This window comes from Oncorhynchus nerka, linkage group LG15 (assembly GCF_034236695.1).
Source record: "Oncorhynchus nerka isolate Pitt River linkage group LG15, Oner_Uvic_2.0, whole genome shotgun sequence".
Lineage (NCBI taxonomy): Eukaryota > Metazoa > Chordata > Actinopteri > Salmoniformes > Salmonidae > Oncorhynchus > Oncorhynchus nerka.
In genome coordinates this window covers 26,693,359-26,718,739 of record NC_088410.1, presented here as the reverse complement: position 1 = coordinate 26,718,739, position 25,381 = coordinate 26,693,359, and the positions used below count along the sequence as shown (strand labels likewise).

General features: G+C 42.7%; 1 protein-coding gene across 2 annotated transcripts; it reads right to left on the bottom strand.

Moving 5' to 3' along the window:
* Positions 1-8,360: 8,360 nt before the first annotated feature.
* Positions 8,361-24,016, bottom strand: misp3 (MISP family member 3). Of its 2 annotated transcripts, none has more exons than XM_065001404.1 (3): positions 21,068-24,016; positions 19,970-20,043; positions 8,361-9,301 (listed from the first exon to the last, which is right to left on the bottom strand). In XM_065001404.1, the coding sequence occupies exon 1, from the start codon at positions 23,927-23,929 to the stop codon at positions 21,122-21,124; it is 2,808 nt and encodes a 935-aa protein (XP_064857476.1). In that variant the 5' UTR covers positions 23,930-24,016; the 3' UTR covers positions 8,361-9,301; positions 19,970-20,043; positions 21,068-21,121. The 2 variants fall into 2 exon arrangements, with proteins under 2 accessions (XP_064857476.1, XP_064857477.1); XM_065001405.1 differs by lacking the exon at positions 8,361-9,301 and adding an exon at positions 13,746-14,126.
* Positions 24,017-25,381: the final 1,365 nt, after the last annotated feature.

The following is a 25,381-nucleotide window of genomic DNA, read 5'->3' as shown; positions in this document are numbered from 1 at the left end:
GAACCCTTTCCCTCTCTTCCCTCTTTCCTCTCTGAATCCCTCTCCTCTCCCTGAACCCTTTCCCTCTCTATCCCTCTCTCTCCTCCCTGAACCCTTTCCCTCTCCTCTTCTCTCTCCCTGAACCCTTTCCTCTCTATCCCTCTCTCTCTCCCTGAACCCTTTCCCTCTCTATCCCTCTCTTCTCTCTCCCTGAACCCTTTCCCTCTCTATCCCTCTTCTCTCTCCCTGAACCCTTTCCCTCTCTATCCTCTCTTCTCTCTCCCTGAACCCCCTCTCTATCCCTCTCTTCTCTCTCCCTGAACCCTTTCCCTCTCTATCCCTCTCTTCTCTCTCCCTGAACCCTTTCCCTGTATTTCCCTCTATCCCTCTCTTCTCTCTCCCTGAACCTCTCTTCTCCCTGAACCCTTTCCCTCTCTATCCCTTCTTCTCTCCCTGAACCCTTTTTCTATCTCCTCTCTACCCTTTCCCTCTCTCTTCTCTCTCCCTGAACCCCTTTCCTCTCTCTGAATCCCCTCTCTTCTCTTCTCTCCTGAACCCTTTAAAATCCCTCTCTTCTCTTCCCTCCCTCTCTATCCCTCTCTTCTCTCTCCCTGAACTCTCCCTGAACCCTTTCCCTCTCTATCCCTCTTCTCTCTCCCTGAACCCTTTCCTCTCTATCCCTCTCTTCTCTCTCCCTGATCCCTCTCTTCTCTCTCCTGAGACCCTTTTTCCCTATCTCCCTGAACCCTTTCTCTCTCTATCTCTTCTCTCTCCCTGAACCCTTTCCCTCTCTATCTGAAAGATCTATCCCTCTCTTCTCTCTCTCCCTGAACCCTTTCCCTCTCTATCCCTCTCTATCCCTCTCTTCTTCTCCCTGAACCCTTTCCCTCTCTATCCCTCTCTTCTCTCTCCCTGAACCCTTTCCCTCTCTATCCCTCTCTTTTCTCTCCCTGAACCCGTTTCTTTTCTATCTATCTATATTAATTGATCTAAAAGGTCAACCTACTCTCTTTGACTTCCTCCACCTTTTGGACATCTAAGCAACAACCACATGTCTAATCATACGTCACAACTCTCTCTATCTATGGGAAACATGTTCTCTCTGTTTACATTTCTGGCTGAAAAAATAGCCGTGATTACAGGAACAGAGGAGTCCACATTTCCTCTAACGTGTTTAGTTTCACAAGTTTGCATTAGGTCACTTTCACTGAATCTTATTGAATTTCATCAGTTGTTTCATGTACATAAAATGTATTTTATAATAAAAGCTGTAATTTAATTATAGCGGATTCATGTGTTTGAGTGTGATGCACGTAGACTTAAGGCCACGTGTAAAAAAATATGTGAAATGTCCCTTTAATCAAGAGTATTCATTTGCCCAACAATTTTTTTTTTTACATTGAAGTTCCATGAAAGAGACACTAGAGGGCAGTCTCCGTGAAGAATTCGTACTTTAACAGCGGTAGCTTCTCTTTTACAATTTGTCAGCTGGAAATGATTGAACGTGCATCAGTTCAGCTCCACCTCGCCAGTTTAATGTCTCACCCACAGTTATTGTCAGTGGAAAAACATAAGAGAGGGCCAGGTTACAGCAAACCCTAGACCTCTGGAACAATGTGTTCACAATACATACAGGAGAGGAAACCACATATTGTCATGCATTATAATCAGATGTGTGGTTGTTGCTTAGATGTCCAAAAGGTGGAGGAAGCCAATGAGACACACTAGTAGACCGATACTGAGCGACGGCACAACGCATTACTAAAGGTAGAGCGAGGAGAGAAGTATTGTGGTGATACATCACTGATAATAATGTTTATGAGTTTTTATTACAGACTATAAATCACACTAGTAATAGTAGCATCATTGTACCGGTGGCAATTGGTCAGAAAGGCCACTCTGTATGACTCCTGGTTGTATAAGTCGGACAGGGTTGACATGGGATCGCTGCTAGCCGGACCTGTGAGTTTACAGGTGGCTGTGAGATAAGACTTCAGGAGATAAGAGCTGCTGACGATTACCTGTGTCCCAAATGGTACCCTATTCTTGATGTAGTGCACTACTTCTGACCAGGGCCCATAGGGCTTTGGGCAAAAGTAGTGCCCTGCATAGGGAATAGGGTACCCACTCATCCAGCGCCACTGTTCAAGCCAAAGGCTGCTCTCTATTCAAAACACTCCACATGAATATGAGTTAATGGATGACCTGGGCACCCTACTTCTTTACTGTAGTACTCACTGTAAGTATGTTGCCTGCTATATGGGGACACACGTCACCCTATGGGGCCTGGTCAAAAGTAGTGCACTACATATAGGGAATAGGGTAGCCTTTTGGATACATCCCAGGAATTTCTGTTGTACGAATATGTAACGGCCCATGATGGATTGAATGAGTGATGTGATTGTTGAGCACAAATCTACAATCCCTCAGGTCAGGACGAAGGATGTTGTTTCTGCAATAACCATTGGCTTATTGCCTGGAAGGAAGCAGAAATATCATTGTTTTAAAGGTGCCTGGAAATAGAGACTGTACAGTAGGAGCACGACACCCTTGCTGAGCATCGATCGTCACGTTCCTGAAGGATACATGTCCTTTATTTAGGGCTTTTTTCACACGTCTTGCTAACCCTGTCAATACCGTGATTATCACATGGTCCTTTATGGCACAGTTCCAGACACTATGGAGGATGAATAACCAGGCCCGCTCAACCCTCAACCCTCAACCCTCCCTCTTCAACCATAAGATATTCAGTAGCTCTAAGAGTACGACTCTCCCTCTTCAACCATAAGATATTCAGTAGCTCTAAGAGGACGACCCTCCCTCTTCAACCATAAGATATTCAGTAGCTCTAAGAGGATGACCCTCCCTCTTCAACCATAAGATATTCAGTAGCTCTAAGAAGACCCTCCCTCTTCAACCATAAGATATTCAGTAGCTCGACCCTCCCTCTTCAACCATAAGATATTCAGTAGCTCTAAGAGGACGACCCTCCCTCTTCAACCATAAGATATTCAGTAGCTCTAAGAGGACGACCCTCCCTCTTCAACCATAAGATATTCAGTAGCTCTAAGAGGACGACCCTCCCTCTTCAACCATAAGATATTCAGTAGCTCCTGACCCTCCCTCTTCAACCATAAGATATTCAGTAGCTCTAAGAGGACGACCCTCCCTCTTCAACCATAAGATATTCAGTAGCTCTAAGAGGACGACCCTCCCTCTTCAACCATAAGATATTCAGTAGCTCTAAGAGGACGACCCTCCCTCTTCAACCATAAGATATTCAGTAGCTCTAAGAGGACGACCCTCCCTCTTCAACCATAAGATATTCAGTAGCTCTAAGAACCCTCCCTCTTCAACCATAAGATATTCAGTAGCTCTAAGAGGACGACCCTCCCTCTTCAACCATAAGATATTCAGTAGCTCTAAGAGGACTGACCCTCCCTCTTCAACCATAAGATATTCAGTAGCTCTAAGAGGACGACCCTCCCTCTTCCCTCCCTCTTCAACCATAAGATATTCAGTAGCTCTAAGAGGACGACCCTCCCTCTTCAACCATAAGATATTCAGTAGCTCTAAGAGGACGACCCTCCCTCTTCAACCATAAGATATTCAGTAGCTCTAAGAGACGACCCTCCCTCTTCAACCATAAGATATTCAGTAGCTCTAAGAGGACGACCCTCCCTCTTCAACCATAAAATATTCAGTAGCTCTAAGAGGACGACCCTCCCTCTTCAACCATAAGATATTCAGTAGCTCTAAGAGGCTGACCCTCCCTCTTCAACCATAAGATATTCAGTACGACCCTCCCTCTTCAACCATAAGATATTCAGTAGCTCTAAGAGGCTGACCCTCCCTCTTCAACCATAAGATATTCAGTACGACCCTCCCTCTTCAACCATAAGATATTCAGTAGCTCTAAGAGGACGACCCTCCCACTTCAACCATATAATATTCAGTAGCTCTAAGAGGACGACCCTCCCTCTTCAACCATAAGATATTCAGTAGCTCTAAGAGGACGACCCTCCCTCTTCAACCATAAGATATTCAGTAGCTCTAAGAGGACGACCCTCCCTCTTCAACCATAAGATATTCAGTAGCTCTAAGAGGACGACCCTCCCTCTTCAACCATAAGATATTCAGTAGCTCTAAGAGGACGACCCTCCCTCTTCAACCATAAGATATTCAGTAGCTCTAAGAGGACGACCCTCCCTCTTCAACCATAAGATATTCAGTAGCTCTAAGAGGACGACCCTCCCTCTTCAACCATAAGATATTCAGTAGCTCTAAGAGGACGACCCTCCCTCTTCAACCATAAGATATTCAGTAGCTCTAAGAGGACGACCCTCCCACTTCAACCATAAGATATTCAGTAGCTCTAAGAGGACGACCCTCCCTCTTCAACCATAAGATATTTAGTAGCTCTAAGAGGACGACCCTCCCTCTTCAAACATAAGATATTCACCAGCTCTGTGTGTTTTACTAACTGAAGTATTTCATTCTTTTCGCTGTTCTGCCAGGTATCAAAAGAACAGAGCACACACCCACACAGGGCATGCAAAACGTCCATTCATCTAGAACACACACACACTTGCCTGTGAGTAGGGACTATTACTGGCGTCGTACACCTGGTATCTGTATGGTGTTTGTCAGCATACCTGACTATTGTAGGCTACTGTATGCTGACAATGCCCCACCCAGTCCCAGGAGGCCATGCATACAATAGGGAAATAAGGTTTTTACATGGCTCCTTGTAAATGAATGGGAGATGAACACGGAACTATTGCCCACCGATCCCATCTCAGTGAAGAAGGCACACAGTGTTTACTGGCATGTTGGCTTCCAAAACGCACATAACTCTCTGATTATTCTGTCCTTGCCACAAAGACCCATTACAACAGACCTACTAATCCACCCAACACCTTCACACCACAACAGTCGTGCATTCAGGCTGTTGGATGAATGTTTTGTCAAGGTAACATTCAGGTCAAATTCAGGCTTGTATAAAGCTGCTTTGGTTGGAGATTTGTGTTTACAGAATTGGTTATTAAAGGCATAGTGCAGATAGATCTTGTAGTATTTTGCTCATCGGTCCATTCATTGGGCCCCGATCATGTGCATGTCATTGTCAGCAGTCAAGTTTTTAAGATAGAGACCTTATAGTACAGACTCCGAGAAATGTTCAATTCTTTACTTGATCCCTTCATGTGGTGGTATCCACATTGTCATTGTCCAGGTGTCATCATTAAAGTATGTGATGAGGTGTGTTTCATTCATTCTTGATGTTGAAATTCTGTCAGGTGATATATCATTTTGATGTTCTATATCAACTGTTAGGTTGACGTTCCATGTAACTTGGTATCATACAATATTACTCAGATAAAATGTGTGTATTATGAATGAGTTGTTATACAGACGATGGTGCTGGATAATCGTGTGCGTGTCATATTATTCATTTTGAGCGCCGCCAGCCAGCGTTGCTATGGCAGCACCAATGACAGACAGCCCATAGTGTTTGCCAGCACCAATGGGCTGCGTCCAGTCAGACTGGAACTGTTGAATTATTCAAAGGAGAGATTGGGGAGGTCACTAAAAGTGTGATATTCAGATCTTATGATCTCACCTGTGTGGTTCAGTGTATGGTTCAGTGTATGGTTCAGTGTATGGTTCATTGTATGGTTCAGTGAGAGTGTGATTTTATTTATTTCATTTAACCATGCTAGTCAATTAAGAACCCATTCTTCTTTATAATAATGGCCTGGGAGGAGGGAAAAGGCCTCCTGTGGGGACGGGGGATAAACATCCTCTTGTTAAAGAACTGTAAGACAAAACAGACAGAAGACACTGTCAACAGCACAACCAGAACAGCAAATAAACAGTGGATGGGTGTGTGTGTGAAGTGAAACAACATTCTTCCTTAAGGAAACACAAACTAGTGACAGCTAGAAACAGCTGCATGTCTCAACAACCTGTTCATCTATTAGTCCTTTGAACTCCTCCAGGGACACCAGGTCCTGTCGATTTAGGTTGGCTTGGATTGCAACACCAGAGGGAACCACCCTTTTTCCATGCTCGGTTCTAATTCGGTACTGTTAGCATAAAACAAGATTGAGATCTGAGTTGTATGTGTTTCTCATTTCGAGCTGGAAGAGAGGATAGATAAAAGGTCAGTCTCCTAAAATGGTCTTCAGAATAAGAACGTGCCAGTGTTTGTGTTGCCAGTGATGTCCACCCGACAACACTAGGGATCACAATGGTGAGTTGGACGTCTCTGATTGGTGACAAAACGAAGGGCTGCATGACACAGAGTCAAGAGCCTTCAGTGGGGAGCGTGAAGCTTGCTCATAAATAGTATCACTATAGTCCAACACAGAGAGAAAAGTACAACGAATCAACTCCTTTCTGGCAGCAAAGGAAAAACAAGCTTTGTGTCGGTAATAAAACCGCAGCTTTGTGTCGGTAGTAAAACCGCAGCTTTGTGTCGGTAGTAAAACCGCAGCTTTGTGTCGGTAGTAAAACCGCAGCTTTGTGTAGTAAAACCGCAGCTTTGTGTCGGTAGTAAAACCGCAGCTTTGTGTCGGTAGTAAAACCGCAGCTTTGTGTCGGTAGTAAAACCGCAGCTTTGTGTCGGTAGTAAAACCGCAGCTTTGTGTCGGTAGTAAAACCGCAGCTTTTTGTAGTAAAACCGCAGCTTTGTGTCGGTAGTAAAACCGCAGCTTTGTGTCGGTAGTAAAACCGCAGCTTTGTGTCGGTAGTAAAACCGCAGCTTTGTGTCGGTAGTAAAACCGCAGTAGTAAAACCGCAGCTTTGTGTCGGTAGTAAAACCGCAGCTTTGTGTCGGTAGTAAAAAGCTTTGTGTCGGTAGTAAAACCCGCTTTGTGTCGGTAGTAAAACCGCAGCTTTGTGTCGGTAGTAAAACCGCAGCTTTGTGTCGGTAGTAAAACCGCAGCTTTGTGTCGGTAGTAAAACCGCAGCTTTGTGTGTAGTCTTTGTGTCGGTAGTAAAACCGCAGCTTTGTGTCGGTAGTAAAACCGCAGCTTTGTGTCGGTAGTAAAACCGCAGCTTTGTGTCGGTAGTAAAACCGCAGCTTTGTGTCGGTAGTAAAACCGCAGCTTTGTGTCGGTAGTAAAACCGCCGCTTTGTGTCGGTAGTAAAACCGCAGCTTTGTGTCGGTAGTAAAAAGTAAAACCGCAGCTTTGTGTCGGTAGTAAAACCGCAGCTTTGTGTCGGTAGTAAAACCGCAGTGTCGGTAGTAAAACCGCAGCTTTGTGTCGGTAGTAAAACCGCAGCTTTGTGTCGGTAGTAAAACCGCCGCTTTGTGTCGGTAGTAAAACCGCCGCTTTGTGTCGGTAGTAAAACCGCAGCTTTGTGTCGGTAGTAAAACCGCCGCTTGAGTTTCCCGACAAGGTTCTCGACATGAGGGGTGAAGCTCACATTCTCATCCACCCAAACTCCCAGATATTTGGATGTTTCCAAGGTATTAATTACATGGTTTTCAGTGTTTATTATTGGAAAATACCGTACATGTTTTAGAGGAATTCAGAACAAGCTTCAAATCGAACAGATTCTGTTGAATGATGTTAAAACAGGTTTGAGCGTTTTCAAAAGCCAAAAGTCAAACTGCTGCCACTTGACTAAGGAACAGTGTCATCCGCATAAAAACGTACATCAGCTGCCTCAATATTTCTCCCAATTTAGTTGGACTACAGACAAACAACAGGGGACCTAAAACGCATCCTTGAGGCACAACTCTACGGCACAGAGCACAGAAGAAGTACAGTGCATTCGGGAAGTATTCAGACCCCTTCTCTTTTTCCACATCTTGTTACATTACAGCCTTGTTCTAAAACGGATTATAAAAAAAACAAATCCTCATCAATCTACACACAATACCCCATACAATACCCCATACAATACCCCATACTTGGCCACTGTTAAAACTGTAACTTAAAGCGGGTACAGCCTCAGTGTTCCCACTAAACGCTCGCTGGAAGTTGTACAGAATTTTCCTTCAAGTTTGCCTGCCGCAACTTCCAGCGCGCGTTTAGCTCAATCATTGTTCGACACAACCACCCAAAAAGGGCAAGGTACATGTTAGGCGTTTTAACTTGAAACAAAACTCTACTAAGTCACACCATTGATGTCATTGTCACTATGCTGTCATTCATTGATTGAGTGTATGACATTTGGACGCCGTAGGCCTGTGTCAGCCCAGCCCAAAGGCAGTAAAAACTGGGCAAGGCTGGCGAGTTATCCTGTGACAGTGGGTGATCCACCCTGCTGATACAACAGCTCCTCACATCACCACTACTGTGTGTGCATCTAATCCTTCTCCCTTGAAGGTGTGTTTCAGTAGCAATCAGACACAAACATGGACGCAGAAAGACATTGGGTTTACATGTATGTATTTGTTCATCTTGACTACTTTATGGAAATCAGAGACATATTGTTCGTGGTAAAAATCATCTTGCATAAAAACACTATCTCTGATGAATGTTTATGCTAGAATGGTATCATACATTAGATTTTGCAGTATTTACTATGTTGACTGACTTGATTTGTGGTAGCTGACTGAATGTAGGTTACATTTGTTAATCACTTATTATATACACATAATTATATCATAATGCCAACTTACATTCTGTAGAAACGGCATCTCTATAGTAAATAGAAACTACGGGGAAGGAAATATTCTCACAAAATAGATTTGTCACAAAATGTGAATTATATACATATGCATATAAATCCATGCTGAGACATGTGCTTCAGAAACAATACAACGCAACCCATTTCAACGTCCTTCAACCCTCACAAAAACCCTACTGTAGAGACTCGGCCAGTCTCTTCTGGTAAAAACATCTTCCAATGACCATCCATTGGTTCCAATCCCCCCCCACTACATTCCAAAGCTCCAATTTACAGTTCAGTTCCAAAGTTCTGATATGACATTAAAATGGTTCCAACAGTCCAGAGATCCAACTCCCAAAACCTCTGTTTCTCCAGTGCATTTTCAGATATTCTACTTCCCTGGTTGTCTGTTTCCAATTCTTCATTCCAATGATCTGGTTTCTTCCCGTCCGTCCCCTGAGCTTTCAGCAGTAGATCCGGGCCTGTATACATAGACCGTCTCATAATAGGAGTACTGATCTAGGGTCACGTCCCCCATTGTCTATGTAATCTTGTTCATAATGCTCTAAAAGGACAAACTGACACAAGGCCTGTCTTAGTCCTCCTCCTCCCCTCCATGGCCGTTCATGACCTGGCCGGACTCCCAGCGCTGCAGGAGAGGAGTCTTCTGTCTGGGGGTCCGTGGGCTCTGGAGGCCCTGGAAAAAAAGAGAAGGTGAAAAAGAGAGTGAGTAGAAAGAGAGAGAGAGGGAGACAAGTGTGTGTGTGTGTGTGTGTGTGTGAGAGAGAGAGAGAGAAAGAGATAAGAGAGAAATATGAGAGAAGCAGACAACGCGAAAGAGAGTAGAAAGTGAAAAGAGAAAGAGAAAGAGTAGAGGAGATTTATAATGACGGGGAATAGAGGGTAGAGGGAGTTATAATAGAGAGTAGAGGGAGTTTTAATAGAGAGTAGAGAGAGTTATAATAGAGAGTAGAGGGAGTTATAATAGAGAGTAGAGAGAGTTTTAATAGAGAGTAGAGGGAGTTATAATAGAGGGAGTTATAATAGAGAGTAGAGGGAGTTATAATAGAGAGTAGAGGGAGTTATAATAGAGAGTAGAGGGAGTTATAATAGAGAGTAGAGAGAGTTATAATAGAGAGTAGAGGGAGTTATAATAGAGAGTAGAGAGAGTTTTAATAGAGAGTAGAGAGAGTTTTAATAGAGAGTAGATGGAGTTTTAATAGAGAGTAGAGGGAGTTATAATAGAGAGTAGAGGGAGTTATAATAGAGAGTAGAGGGAGTTATAATAGAGAGTAGAGGGAGTTATAATAGGAGTAGAGGGAGTTATAATAGAGAGTAGAGGGAGTTATAATAGAGAGTAGAGGGAGTTTTAATAGAGAGTAGAGGGAGTTATAATAGAGAGTAGAGGGAGTTATAATAGAGAGTAGGGAGTTATAATAGAGAGTAGAGGGAGTTATAATAAGTAGAGGGAGTTATAATAGAGGGAGTTATAATAGAGAGTAGAGGGAGTTATAATAGAGAGTAGAGGGAGTTATAATAGATAGAGAGTAGAGGGAGTTATAATAGAAGTAGAGGGAGTTATAATAGAGGGAGTTATAATAGAGAGTAGAGGGAGTTATAATAGAGAGTAGAGGGAGTTATAGTTATAATAGAGAGTAGAGGGAGTTATAATAGAGAGTAGAGGAGTTATAATAGAGAGTAGAGGGAGTTATAATAAGTAGAGGGAGTTATAATAGAGAGTAGAGGGAGTTATAATAGAGTAGAGGGAGTTATAATAGAGAGTAGAGGGAGTTATAATAGAGAGTAGAGGGAGTTATAATAGAGGGAGTTATAATAGAGAGTAGAGGGAGTTATAATAGAGAGTAGAGGGAGTTATAATAGAGAGTAGAGGGAGTTTATAAGTAGAGGGAGTTATAATAGAGAGTAGAGGGAGTTATAATAGAGAGTAGAGGGAGTTATAATAGAGAGTAGAGGGAGTTATAATAGAGAGTAGAGGGAGTTATAATAGAGAGTAGAGGGAGTTATAATAGAGAGTAGAGGGAGTTATAATAGAGAGTAGAGGGAGTTATAATAGAGAGTAGAGGGAGTTATAATAGAGAGTAGAGGGAGTAATAATAGAGGGAGTTATAATAGAGAGTAGAGGGAGTTATAATAGAGAGTAGAGGGAGTTATAATAGAGAGTAGAGGGAGTTATAATAGAGAGTAAAGGGAGTTATAATAGAGAGAAGAGGGAGTTATAATAGAGGGAGTTATAATAGAGAGTAGAGGGAGTTATAATAGAGAGTAGAGGGAGTTATAATAGAGAGTAGAGGGAGTTATAATAGAGAGTAGAGGGAGTTATAGTAGAGAGAGTTATAATAGAGAGTAGAGGGAGTTATAATAGAGAGTAGAGGGAGTTATAATAGAGAGTAGAGGGAGTTATAATAGAGAGTAGAGGGAGTTATAATAGAGAGTAGAGGGAGTTATAATAGAGGGAGTTATAATAGAGAGTAGAGGGAGTTATAATAGAGAGTAGAGGGAGTTATAATAGAGAGTAGAGGGAGTTATAATAGAGAGTAGAGGGAGTTATAATAGAGAGTAGAGGGAGTTATAATAGAGAGTAGAGGGAGTTATAATAGAGAGTAAAGGGAGTTATAATAGAGAGAAGAGGGAGTTATAATAGAGGGAGTTATAATAGAGAGTAGAGGGAGTTATAATAGAGAGTAGAGGGAGTTATAATAGAGAGTAGAGGGAGTTATAATAGTAGAGGGAGTTATAGTAGAGAGAGTTATAATAGAGAGTAGAGGGAGTTATAATAGAGAGTAGAGGGAGTTATAATAGAGAGTAGGGAGTTATAATAGAGAGTAGAGGGAGTTATAATAGAGAGTAGAGGGAGTTATAATAGAGGGAGTTATAATAGAGAGTAGAGGGAGTTATAATAGAGAGTAGAGGGAGTTATAATAGAGAGTAGAGGGAGTTATAATAGAGAGTAGAGGGAGTTATAATAGAGAGTAGAGGGAGTTATAGTAGAGAGAGTTATAATAGAGAGTAGAGGGAGTTATAATAGAGAGTAGAGGGAGTTATAATAGAGAGTAGAGGGAGTAATAATAGAGGGAGTTATAATAGAGAGTAGAGGGAGTTATAATAGAGAGTAGAGGGAGTTATAATAGAGAGTAGAGGGAGTAATAATAGAGGGAGTTATAATAGAGAGTAGAGGGAGTTATAATAGAGAGTAGAGGGAGTTATAATAGAGAGTAGAGGGAGTTATAATAGAGGGAGTTATAATAGAGAGTAGAGGGAGTTATAATAGAGAGTAAAGGGAGTTATAATAGAGGGTAGAGGGAGTTATAGTAGAGAGTAGAGGGAGTTATAATAGAGGGAGTTATAATAGAGAGTAGAGGGAGTTATAATAGAGAGTAGAGGGAGTTATAATAGAGAGTAGAGGGAGTTATAATAGAGAGTAGAGGGAGTTATAGTAGAGAGTAGAGGGAGTTATAATAGAGAGTAGAGGGAGTTATAATAGAGAGTAGAGGGAGTTTTAATAGAGAGTAGAGGGAGTTATAGTAGAGAGTAGAGGGAGTTATAATAGAGAGTATAGGGAGTTATAATAGAGAGTAGAGGGAGTTATAATAGAGAGTAGAGGGAGTTATAATAGAGGGAGTTATAATAGAGAGTAGAGGGAGTTATAATAGAGAGTAGAGGGAGTTATAATAGAGAGAGTTATAATAGAGAGTAGAGGGAGTTATAATAGAGAGTAGAGGGAGTTATAATAGAGAGTAGAGGGAGTTATAATAGAGAGTAGAGGGAGTTATAATAGAGAGTAGAGGGAGTTATAATAGAGAGTAGAGGGAGTTATAATAGAGAGTAGAGGGAGTTATAATAGGGAGTTATAATAGAGAGTAGAGGGAGTTATAATAGAGAGTAGAGGGAGTTATAATAGAGAGTAGAGGGAGTTATAATAGAGGGAGTTATAAGAGAGTAGAGGAGTTATAATAGAGAGTAGAGGGAGTTATAATAGAGAGTAGAGGGAGTTATAATAGAGAGTAGAGGGAGTTATAATAAGTAGAGGGAGTTATAATAGAGAGTAGAGGGAGTTATAGTAGAGAGTTATAATAGAGAGTAGAGGGAGTTATAATAGAGAGTAGAGGGAGTTATAATAGAGAGTAGAGGGAGTTATAATAGAGGGAGTTATAATAGAGAGTAGAGGGAGTTATAATAGAGGGAGTTATAATAGAGAGTAGAGGGAGTTATAATAGAGAGTAGAGGGAGTTATAATAGAGAGTAGAGGGAGTTATAATAGAGAGAAGAGGGAGTTATAATAGAGGGAGTTATAATAGAGAGTAGAGGGAGTTATAATAGAGAGTAATAATAGAGGGAGTTATAATAGAGAGTAGAGGGAGTTATAATAGAGTAGAGGGAGTTATAATAGAGAGTAATAAGAGGGAGTTATAATAGAGAGTAGAGGGAGTTATAATAGAGGGAGTTATAATAGAGAGTAGAGGGAGTTATAATAGAGAGTAAAGGGAGTTATAATAGAGAGAAGAGGGAGTTATAATAGAGGGAGTTATAATAGAGAGTAGAGGGAGTTATAATAGAGAGTAGAGGGAGTTATAATAGAGAGTAGAGGGAGTTATAATAGAGAGTAGAGGGAGTTATAATAGAGAGTAGAGGGAGTTATAATAGAGAGTAGAGGGAGTTATAATAGAGAGTAGAGGGAGTTATAATAGAGAGTAGAGGGAGTTATAATAGAGAGTAGAGAGAGTTATAATAGAGAGTAGAGGGAGTTATAATAGAGAGTAGAGGGAGTTATAATAGAGAGTAGAGGGAGTTATAATAGAGAGTAGAGGGAGTTATAATAGAGAGTAGAGGGAGTTATAATAGAGGGAGTTATAATAGAGAGTAGAGGGAGTTATAATAGAGGGAGTTATAATAGAGAGTAGAGGGAGTTATAATAGAGAGTAGAGGGAGTTATAATAGAGAGTAGAGGGAGTTATAATAGAGAGTAGAGGGAGTTTAATAATAGAGGGAGTTATAATAGAGAGTAGAGGGAGTTATAATAGAGAGTAGAGGGAGTTATAATAGAGAGTAGAGGGAGTTATAATAGAGAGAGAGGGAGTTATAATAGAGAGTAGAGGGAGTTATATAATAGAGGGAGAGGGAGTTATAATAGAGAGTAGAGGGAGTTATAATAGAGAGTAGAGGGAGTTATAATAGAGAGTAGAGGGAGTTATAGTAGAGAGTAGAGGGAGTTTTAATAGAGAGTAGAGGGAGTTATAGTAGAGAGTAGAGGGAGTTATAATAGAGAGTATAGGGAGTTATAATAGAGAGTATAGGGAGTTATAGTAGAGAGTAGAGGGAGTTATAATAGAGAGTAGAGGGAGTTTTAATAGAGGGTAGAGAAGTTAGAAAAGAGGGGATGATGAAAAAGGATGATTTGAGGTCATCTCATGGATCAACATCGTTGCTTTGTAAACAACAGGTGTAGACGAACAGTGAAATTCTTACTTATGGGTCCTTTTCCAACAATGCAGTTAAAGATAAAGCTGAAAAATAAACATCTAATTAAAATGTGAATCTATTAGACCGTAATCCATAACCATGTCATGCTATTTTCAGGGCTCTGCTCTAAGTTGACAAGCATCACCATCTTTCTCCCTCCATCCATTATTATTGAATCTTTCTTATCAGTAGTCTGTGTAGATAAACACTGTAGATAATGTAGCAGGCAGAATGACTATAGCCTGGTCCCAGATCCATTTGTGCTTTCTTGCCAATTGAACCCCTTTGATCATTGTCAGCACAAACTGATCTGGGACCAGGCTAAAGGGACTGCATGGGGCTCAGTCTAGGGAACAGTGCTTCTAGCTGTCAGACTGGTTTACAATTATGTCAGATTTATAAAGTTGCAGTCAGCCGATGCTAATCTTGTAGTCACTTCAGCTTCAGAGAGATGTGTAACCCAAGAGAGCAACCGTGGAGAAACTCAGGAGGGACTCTCTCTTTCTCTCCACTTTCATTCTGTCTCTCTTTTGCTCTTTCTCTCTCTCTCGCGCTCTTTCCGTACCCAAACTCTACTCACATTTCTAATCCACTGCACTCTCTCTCTCTCCTTCCCTCTCTCCCCCTTCTCTCTCTTATCTCAGTTGATTAAGGAAGCTCCAAACGATCAGATGAGGTGTTATTAGCTCTGAGGGCTGAATTCACTGAGAAAATGCCACCAATGGAAAATGTACACGTGATCTGGTCCTACAGTATATATGGAACCAGCCTGGGTTAAATGTGGAGTCTAATGTAGAGATAGTGTCCTGGTGTTATATGGAACCAGCCTGGGTTAAATGTGGAGTCTAATGTAGAGATAGTGTCCTGGTGTTATATGGAACCAGCCTGGGTTAAATGTGGAGTCTAATGTAGAGATAGTGTCCTGGTGTTATATGGAACCAGCCTGGGTTAAATGTGGAGTCTAATGTAGAGATAGTGTCCTGGTGTTATATGGAACCAGCCTGGGTTAAATGTGGAGTCTAATGTAGAGATAGTGTCCTGGTGTTATATGGAACCAGCCTGGGTTAAATGTGGAGTCTAATGTAGAGATAGTGTCCTGGTGTTATATGGAACCAGCCTGGGTTAAATGTGGAGTCTAATGTAGAGATAGTGTCCTGGTGTTATATGGAACCAGCCTGGGTTAAATGTGGAGTCTAATGTAGAGATAGTGTCCTGGTGTTATATGGAACCAGCCTGGTGTTATATGGAACCAGCCTGGGTTAAATGTGGAGTCTAATGTAGAGATAGTGTCCTGGTGTTATATGGAACCAGCCTGGGTTAAATGTGGAGTCTAATGTAGAGATAGTGTCCTGGTGTTATATGGAACCAGCCTGGGTTAAATGTGGAGTCTAATGTAGAGATAGTGTCCTGGTGTTATATGGAACCAGCCTGGGTTAAATGTGGAGTCTAATGTAGAGATAGTGTCCTGGTGTTATATGGAACCAGCCATGGAGTTAATGTAGAGATAGTGTCCTGGTGTTATATGGAACCAGCCTGGGTTAAATGTGGAGTCTAATGTAGAGATAGTGTCCTGGTGTTTGTGTAGGAAGTATAGAGAGGACATGGTGTTTGTGTATGAAGTATGGAGAGGACATGGTTGTTATGTATGAAGTATAGAGAGGACATGGTTGTTATGTATGAAGTATAGAGAGGACATGGTTGTTATGTATGAAGTATAGAGAGGACATGGTTGTTATGTATGAAGTATAGAGAGGACATGGTTGTTATGTATGAAGTATAGAGAGGACATGGTGTTTGTGTATGAAGTATGGAGAGGACATGGTTGTTATGTATGAAGTATAGAGAGGACATGGTTGTTATGTATGAAGTATAGAGAGGACATGGTTGTTATGTATGAAGTATAGAGAGGACATGGTTGTTATGTATGAAGTATAGAGAGGACATGGTTGTTATGTATGAAGTATAGAGAGGACATGGTTGTTATGTATGAAGTATAGAGAGGACATGGTTGTTATGTATGAAGTATAGAGAGGACATGGTTGTTTATGTGAAGTATAGAGAGGACATGGTTGTTATGTATGTATAGAGAGGACATGGTTGTTATGTATGAAGTATGGAGAGGACATGGTTGTTATGTATGAAGTATAGAGAGGACATGGTTGTTTATGTATGAAGTATAGAGAGGACATGGTTGTTTATGTATGAAGTATAGAGAGGACATGGTTGTTTATGTATGAAGTATAGAGAGGACATGGTTGTTTATGTATGAAGTATAGAGAGGACATGGTTGTTTGTGTATGAAGTATGGAGAGGACATGGTTGTTATGTATGAAGTATAGAGAGGACATGGTTGTTTGTGTATGAAGTATAGAGAGGACATGGTTGTTTGTGTATGAAGTATGGAGAGGACATGGTTGTTTGTGTATGAAGTATGGAGAGGAATGAAGTATGGAGAGGACATGGTTGTTATGTATGAAGTATAGAGAGGACATGGTTGTTTATGTATGAAGTATAGAGAGGACATGGTTGTTATGTATGAAGTATAGAGAGGACATGGTTGTTATGTATGAAGTATAGAGAGGACATGGTTGTTATGTATGAAGTATAGAGAGGACATGGTTGTTTATGTATGAAGTATAGAGAGGACATGGTTGGTTGTTTGTGTATGAAGTATAGAGAGGACATGGTTGTTATGTATGAAGTATAGAGAGGACATGGTTGTTATGTATGAAGTATAGAAGGTATGAAGTATAGAGAGGACATGTTGTGTATGAAGTATAGAGAGGACATGGTTGTTTATGTATGAAGTATAGAGAGGACATGGTTGTTTATGTATGAAGTATAGAGAGGACATGGTTGTTTATGTATGAAGTATAGAGAGGACATGGTTGTTATGTATGAAGTATAGAGAGGACATGGTTGTTTATGTATGAAGTATAGAGAGAGGACATAGAGAGGACATGGTTGTTTGTGTATGAAGTATAGAGAGGACATGGTTGTTTATGTATGAAGTATAGAGAGGACATGGTTGTTTATGTATGAAGTATAGAGAGGACATGGTTGTTATGTATGAAGTATAGAGAGGACATGGTTGTTATGTATGAAGTATAGAGAGGACATGGTTGTTTATGTATGAAGTATAGAGAGGACATGGTTGTTTGTGTATGAAGTATAGAGAGGACATGGTTGTTTATGTATGAAGTAGGACATGGTTGTTATGTATGAAGTATAGAGAGGACATGGTTGTTTATGTATGAAGTATAGAGAGGACATGGTTGTTATGTATGAAGTATAGAGAGGACATGGTTGTTATGTATGAAGTATAGAGAGGACATGGTTGTTATGTATGAAGTATAGAGAGGACATGGTTGTTATGTATGAAGTATAGAGAGGACATGGTTGTTTATGTATGAAGTATAGAGAGGACATGGTTGTTTATGTATGAAGTATAGAGAGGACATGGTTGTTATGTATGAAGTATGGAGAGGACATGGTTGTTTATGTATGAAGTATAGAGAGGACATGGTTGTTTATGTATGAAGTATAGAGAGGACATGGTTGTTTATGTATGAAGTATAGAGAGGACATGGTTGTTTATGTATGTATGATGTATAGTATGGAGAGGACATGGTTGTTTATGTATGAAGTATAGAGAGGACATGGTTGTTTGTGTATGAAGTATAGAGAGGACATGGTTGTTATGTATGAAGTATAGAGAGGACATGGTTGTTTATGTATGAAGTATAGAGAGGACATGGTTGTTTATGTATGAAGTATAGAGAGGACATGGTTGTTATGTATGAAGTATAGAGAGGACATGGTTGTTTATGTATGAAGTATAGAGAGGACATGGTTGTTTATGTATGAAGTATAGAGAGGACATGGTTGTTTATGTATGAAGTATAGAGAGGACATGGTTGTTATGAGGACATGTTGTTTATATGAGAGGACATGGTTGTTTGTGTATGAAGTATAGAGAGGACATGGTTGTTTGTGTATGAAGTATAGAGAGGACATGGTTGTTTGTGTATGAAGTATAGAGAGGACATGGTTGTTTGTGTATGAAGTATAGAGAGGACATGGTTGTTTGTGTATGAAGTATAGAGAGGACATGGTTGTTTATGTATGAAGTATAGAGAGGACATGGTTGTTATGTATGAAGTATAGAGAGGACATGGTTGTTTATGTATGAAGTATAGAGAGGACATGGTTGTTATGTATGAAGTATAGAGAGGACATGGTTGTTATGTATGAAGTATGGAGAGGACATGGTTGTTATGTATGAAGTATGGAGAGGACATGGTTGTTATGTATGAAGTATAGAGAGGACATGGTTGTTATGTATGAAGTATAGAGAGGACATGGTTGTTTGTGTATGAAGTATAGAGAGGACATGGTTGTTTGTGTATGAAGTATAGAGAGGACATGGTTGTTTGTGTATGAAGTATAGAGAGGACATGGTTGTTTGTGTATGAAGTATAGAGAGGACATGGTTGTTTGTGTATGAAGTATAGAGAGGACATGGTTGTTTGTGTATGAAGTATAGAGAGGACATGGTTGTTTGTGTATGAAGTATAGAGAGGACATGGTTGTTTGGGTATGAAGTATAGAGAGGACATGGTTGTTTGTGTATGAAGTATAGAGAGGACATGGTTGTTTGGGTATGAAGTATAGAGAGGACATGGTTGTTTGGGTATGAAGTATAGAGAGGACATGGTTGTTTGGGTATGTTATGGTTTCCACTACACTCTTAGGGAAAAAAACTGATATCTAGATCCTAAAAGGGATCTTCAGCTGTCCCCATAGGATAACCCTTTGAATAACCCGTTTTGTTTCCAGGTAGAACACTTTTTGGTTTCACAGAGGGTTCTACGTGGAACCCAAAATGGTTATTTTTTGGGGACAGCCGAAGAACCCTTTTGGAACCGTTTTTTCTAAGACTGTAGATAGCACAGCCACAAAGTCAAAATCATGAAAACAAATGTTTATTTTTTCTTAATTTAAAGTTTGGGACAAGGTTAGCAGTGAGGTTAAAGTTAGGGATAAGGTTAGCAGTGTGGTTAACATTAGGGATAAGGTTAGCAGTGAGGTTAAAGTTAGGGATAAGGTTAGCAGTGTGGTTAAAGTTAGGGATAAGGTTAGCAGTGTGGTTAACATTAGGGATAAGGTTAGCAGTGTGGTTAAAGTTAGGGATAAGGTTAGCAGTGTGGTTAAAGTTAGGGATAAGGTTAGCAGTGTGGTTAACATTAGGGATAAGGTTAGCAGTGTGGTTAAAGTTAGGGATAAGGTTAGCAGTGTGGTTAAAGTTAGGGATAAGGTTAGCAGTGTGGTTAACATTAGGGATAAGGTTAGCAGTGTGGTTAAAGTTAGGGATAAGGTTAGCAGTGTGGTTAAAGTTAGGGATAAGGTTAGCAGTGTGGTTAACATTAGGGATAAGGTTAGCAGTGTGGTTAAAGTTAGGGATAAGGTTAGCAGTGTGGTTAACATTAGGGATAAGGTTAGCAGTGTGGTTAAAGTTAGGGATAAGGTTAGCAGTGTGGTTAAAGTTAGGGATAAGGTTAGCAGTGTGGTTAAAGTTAGGGATAAGGTTAGCAGTGTGGTTAAAGTCCGGGATAAGGTTGGGGTTAGGTTTAAAATATCATTTTAAGAAGAAATAGGCAGTGTTTACGACTTTGTGGCGGTGATAACTAGTGGCGACCGTATGTTAAGGCCAGGTGGTTTTACTGACCTTGTGACTTAACCAGGAAATAAACTTTGAGCCCCCAGTGTTTCGTCCGGCGCTAAGAGCGCTCGTCAAAACGTATGATTAAGCCCCGACCTTTTACCTACTCAGGAAAACTCCTGGGCCTATGTAGATTACGTTTGGTGAGGGAAGGATATAACATACCTCTGATTGGCTATCCGGATACTCATCTGTCTGTGGTGGAGGCCACATGCCCAGCTTCCCAAGAGACTGTCGTGCTGGAGAGAGTGGGAGGAGGAGAGGAAACTATGGTTACATCATGATCTATAATTGACAATAAAACTATAATTGCTCAGACACGGAGTCACAGAGGACTCTTGTTGTATTAGCACACCCTAACCCTGGCGTTCCTCTATTCAGTACTGTACCCAGATCAGCCTGTCCCTGTCTGTCTGGCAGCTACTGTGGGCCTACCGCTGACAACATACACAATACGCCCAGCTTGCCTTGGCACAGCACATCGTAATAATCCTGGCACTAATTATTACTGTGATAACAGCTTCATACTGGTCACATCACTAAGCACTTTGAATTATTTCCAAGGGCGATTTACGCCCTGAAATGTATAGCCATTAGATTGTATTAGCTCATTACATATTCAGTCATGTTAAACATTCCCTTAGTGTCTACTAACTCCCAGAATCTAAAGTTGCCTCACAAGCATATATTCTAGGCTGGGTTCTACAATTCATCTTGGAAAAGATTTTCTAAAGCACTTTGTGTTTTGCTGACACAATGAAGGGTCAAGACATGAGTCAGTGATTTTCACTTTCATATATTTTCACTCACTTTTTGATCTGACAGTTAATTGTACAGAAGATCCCAACTTTAGTTTAATCAGTTACCCAGTAGTGTATCATTCAGCCTGTTGGCAAAGGTTGCTTACCAAACAGCACCCACCCTATTCCGTGCACTACTTTGGCACCCTATTCCCTATTTAGTGCACTACTTTTGACCAGTGCCCTGGTCAACAGTAGTGCGCTACTAGGGAATAGGGTACCATTTGGGATGCACACAAAGACTGTGATCTCTGAAGCAGAACTATTGACGACAGGGAGAATGTTGTATTAGATGTTTGATGATGTAGCACTACCTGACCCAATGGGAGATGAAATAATATCCTCACTGAACTATTACATTGTCTTTTCATCATCTCTCCTGACACAGAAGCACACACACACACACACACACACACACACACACACACACGGAAACAATTGAACACACACACTATACACTAACCTGTTGGTGTTGCAGAGGCTGTCCGCGATGAGGGGGTAACAGATAGTTCAGGGGTCACCAGTCCGTTCTGTAGTAGTAGAGGTGGAGGAGGAGAAGTGGGACTCTGTACCTCCCTACTGGCTGGCCTCCCCCCTCCTCCTCCTCCTCCCCGTACAGACTGCTCCTCTGCCTCCGCAGCTCCTTCTCTCTCTCCCTGGCTTCCCGGATATCCTGCTCCACCTTGTCCTGAGACACCGATGAGGAGCGCAGCTTGAAGAAGGGGTTCTCCTTTGGAACCTCCTCTTCCTCCTCCTCCTCCTGATCCATCCTCCCTCCATCCTCATCCCTCCAAAACCCCCTTCTCTCTTCTCCGCTGAGTGCACTGGTTGAGGAGTATATAGAAGCGGAGTCGACCACGGTGAGGCCCTGTGTCTCGGTGAGCGTGCCCGTACTGTGGGAGTGCCTGAGGGGCTTGGAGACGTGGTGGACGTGGGCCGGAGCGGGGAGAACCAGGTGGTGGTGGTTATCCAGGATGATGATCTGGCCCCCGGCGCTCTCGGAGAGAGTGGGGCCCCGGGAGACAGGGGCCCCATGAGGGGTGTAGGTGATGCCTTTAGGTGTTCCGGAGGGGCTCTGGTTCTGGGTCTGGGACATCAGCTCCAGGCTACTACGTCTTCTCTCCCCGAACGAGCCTCCGACAAAGGACACAGATGAAGCGTCGTTCCCCTGGATCTCCAGGGTGGAGAGGTCACTCGCCGAAGCCCAGGAGGGTGCCTTGCTCTGGGACAGTATCATCGAGGATGTCTCCTTGGGCTCCTGGAAAGCTTCGAATAACTTCTTCCTTTCCTTGAGCTGGCGTACTGTCCCCTTGTCATAGGAACCTCTAACTTTCCCTAGTCGAACCAGGACCTGTTCCCTCTGGGTCTCTACACTGATCTCCTTCTGCATCTTCTTCCCCGCAAACAGACGGTCCTTCCCCCCCTGGCACTTGTCCGACTTGGAAGGCAGGGTCTCAGTCAAGACTGACTTCCTTAGGGGGATGTCCACATATTCCTGGGTGGGAGGATTGTTGTGGAGGCCCCTGGATCTCCTGAGGGACTGCTCACGCTGCACTGCCCGACGGATCTCCCTCTCGATGGGGGTCTCGTCGGCCGGAGGCGAGGTGAGGGTGGGGGTGGTGGTTTGGAGCTCCACAGTACTACCAGGGGAGAAGTCGGCAGATACGCCGCTGTCACTCTGGCTGTCATCGAACAAGTCCCCTCCTAACTTCATCTTGGAAGCTTTGCTGTGACTGTCTCTCGACATCAACAACCCAGTGTTTGTCCTCTTTTCTTCGCTCCGTTTCTCTTTTTTCTTCCTGTCTGCCTCGCCCGCTGCGCCAAGTCCACTCGCTCTCTGCCCTCTCTCTCCACCTGTTTGCCTGTTGTCTCCCTCCCTCTTTCCCACCTTTCTCTCTCCACCCGCCTGCTCTTTCACTACAACACAGCCAGAGCCAAGGAGATCTGCCTTGACCTGATTAGCTGGCTCCTTGGCGACTGTCGCCAGGGGCGGAGCCAGAGTTGCTCCCTTGAACACCTGTTGTGCTGCCACTTCCTGGTTACTATGATGCGTCAGGGCAGCAGTGACATTTCGTAACAACTGCTCCCCCTGCTGTTTGTCTGGTGTAACTACACCCGGGGGCTGAGCCAGGTCTACTAGGTGGCTACAAGAGGAGGATCTAGAGGAGGTGGATTGCTCAGGCTGAGGGAGTTTGCTTCTGGTACTGTCCAGCCTAACCCATTGCCTCCGGGCTGAGCTGATGTCTAAAGGCTTGGAGTCAACACTCTGGTTCTCCTCTCCATCACCGGCAAGAGCTGATTCAGGATTTTCTGGGGACTCAGAGAATATGTCATCGGAACTCTCTCTTTTTAGTGGAGAGTGGGTGGTAGTGCTAGTTTCAGCAGCCTTCATAGTATCATGGTTGTTATTGTCTGACATTGTCTTCTCTCTGTCACCACTGATTGGGCCCTCACTAACCTCTTGCTTGTCAGCTACCTGCACTGATGGGGGGCTACTGCTAGTTTCAACAGGACCCCCTTCTACAGAAGCCTTCTCAGTAGCACACACCGTCTCTGACAGCCCCTGCTCAAATTCACTACTAGCTGGATTCAACTCCAACCGCACAGCGTCATTTTCCATCATCTCAACAGACTGAAACTCCTCTGCTTTGTCTTCCTTGGCACCATCTTCTTCTTCTTTGTCTTCCTCCACAACGTCATCAGGGTGAGATCTCGAAGGCCACTCCTGGCTACCCTGGCTGTCAGATGACGACATTTCCTCCTCTACAGGGTTAGAGATCACCTCCACCTTACCATCACTGATACAGTCAATGGTCTCCTCTTCTTCTTCTTCCTCCTCCAATGCATATGGCTGGGTCTCTGGAGCGCCCTCTGCAGGTAAGGCTTGGCCAGTGCAGGCAAGAGGCGACCGAAAAGCAACGGCATCTTCCTCCTTCTCACAGTGATTGTCATCTATCATTTTAAGGTCTCGTTTCAATTCACTATCACCCACCTGGATTCTACTACTAGGCACCTGATTTACCCCAGAAAGTGCCTCCTGCTCCATTTTAGGAACCACTTCTGCCATTTTGTTTGTTGAGTCTGTAAGGTTCTCACTTGAGGGAGACACTTGGGGTCTAGGCTTTGGAGCATCTGGAGATTCCGACCCCAGGTCTTCTGACTTTGCCCTGGGTGCCTGTTTGACCAACGGGCAAGGAGGAGGGGTAGTGTCCTGGACCAGAGTGGGGTCCATTTCGCCCTCCTCCATCCCCCAAACCTCGCTGGCCCACTCGACCAATGAGTCGGCTGAGCTCTGTCGGTTGGCCACCGGCTCCATTGTTGCCATGATGAGACGGGTAGACTGCCAATTGGCTGGCTCTGTTGACTTGAAACAACAGTCTGGACTAGAACAGTTTATAACAGTCAGTCTTCAGCAGGTCGGTCTGGGAGAAAGAGGACAGAGAGGAAATGGAACGATTAGCAGAGCTGAACAAAAAAACAAACCTGGCGTGGAAACCCATTTTCAGACCAATTTTCAGATCCATTTTCTATCCTCTAGGCTACAAACGCATAAAGTCAAATATTGTTGTATTATGTCATTCATACTGTATTCCCATACTCCTTACTGTTTGACACACCATTCACTCTGTGTTGTAAAGCTAAATGGTTTATACACCTGTTATAATGCCAACCAGTTGTTGTTGTTAATGCATTGCAGAATGGTTATGGTATTGTATTGTGTTAGTCTTTGGCAATGAGGTAAAAAATGACTAATACACACACGATTCTCCTCCTTTGCAGTAGCCTGACGACTCAAACTGAATTCTTCCGCTGTTCTGTAGTTCGCTACGTACTTCAGTGAGGAGAAGAAACGTTCATGGGCGTGGCGCTCGGTTGGAGCAATATGGTTGGGTAGCCAGGGAACCTCTGCAGTGCAACTTGGAAAGTTTTCTGCTGAGTGGGTCAATCTTTAATGTGCTTAACCACCTCAGAGCCAGAGGCTCAGCAATGCTCTCTCTCACACACATGCATGCGAGTGTTGAACACCAGCTGAGTGAGCAGAACAATGGGTCTGTACTTTGTCCTCATTATTGCCATGGCACCCATGGCACCTCTCTCTCTCTCCCTTTCAAACAACTTGAATAGGTTCATTTACACTCCAAAACAGTCTCACTTTCCAATTTATCACTTAAGCCCCAAAAACATTATAGTATATTTTTCTCCCCATCCTTACTTTAATCAACACTTTCTCTCTAGCATCTCATTTATCCCCCTTCTCTCTCACACAGTCACACTTTCTCTCTAGCATCTCATGTATCCCCCTTCTCTCTCCCACAGTCACACTTTCTCTCTAGCATCTCATTTATCCCCCTTCTCTCTCACACAGTCACACTTTCTCTCTAGCATCTCATGTATCCCCCTTCTCTCTCCCACAGTCACACTTTCTCTCTAGCATCTCATTTATCCCCCTTCTCTCTCCCACAGTCACACTTTCTCTCTAGCATCTCATGTATCCCCCTTCTCTCTCCCAGTCACACTTTCTCTCTAGCATCTCATTTATCCCCCTTCTCTCTCCCACAGTCACACTCTCTCTAGCATATAATTTATCCCCCTTCTCTCTCTCAGTCACACTTTCTCTCTAGCTATCTCATTTATCCCCCTTCTCTCTCCCACAGTCACACTTTCTCTCTAGCATCTCATTTATCCCCCTCTCTCTCACACAGTCACACTTTCTCTCTAGCATCTCATTTATTCCCCTTCTCTCTCACAGTCACACTTTCTCTCTAGCATCTCATTT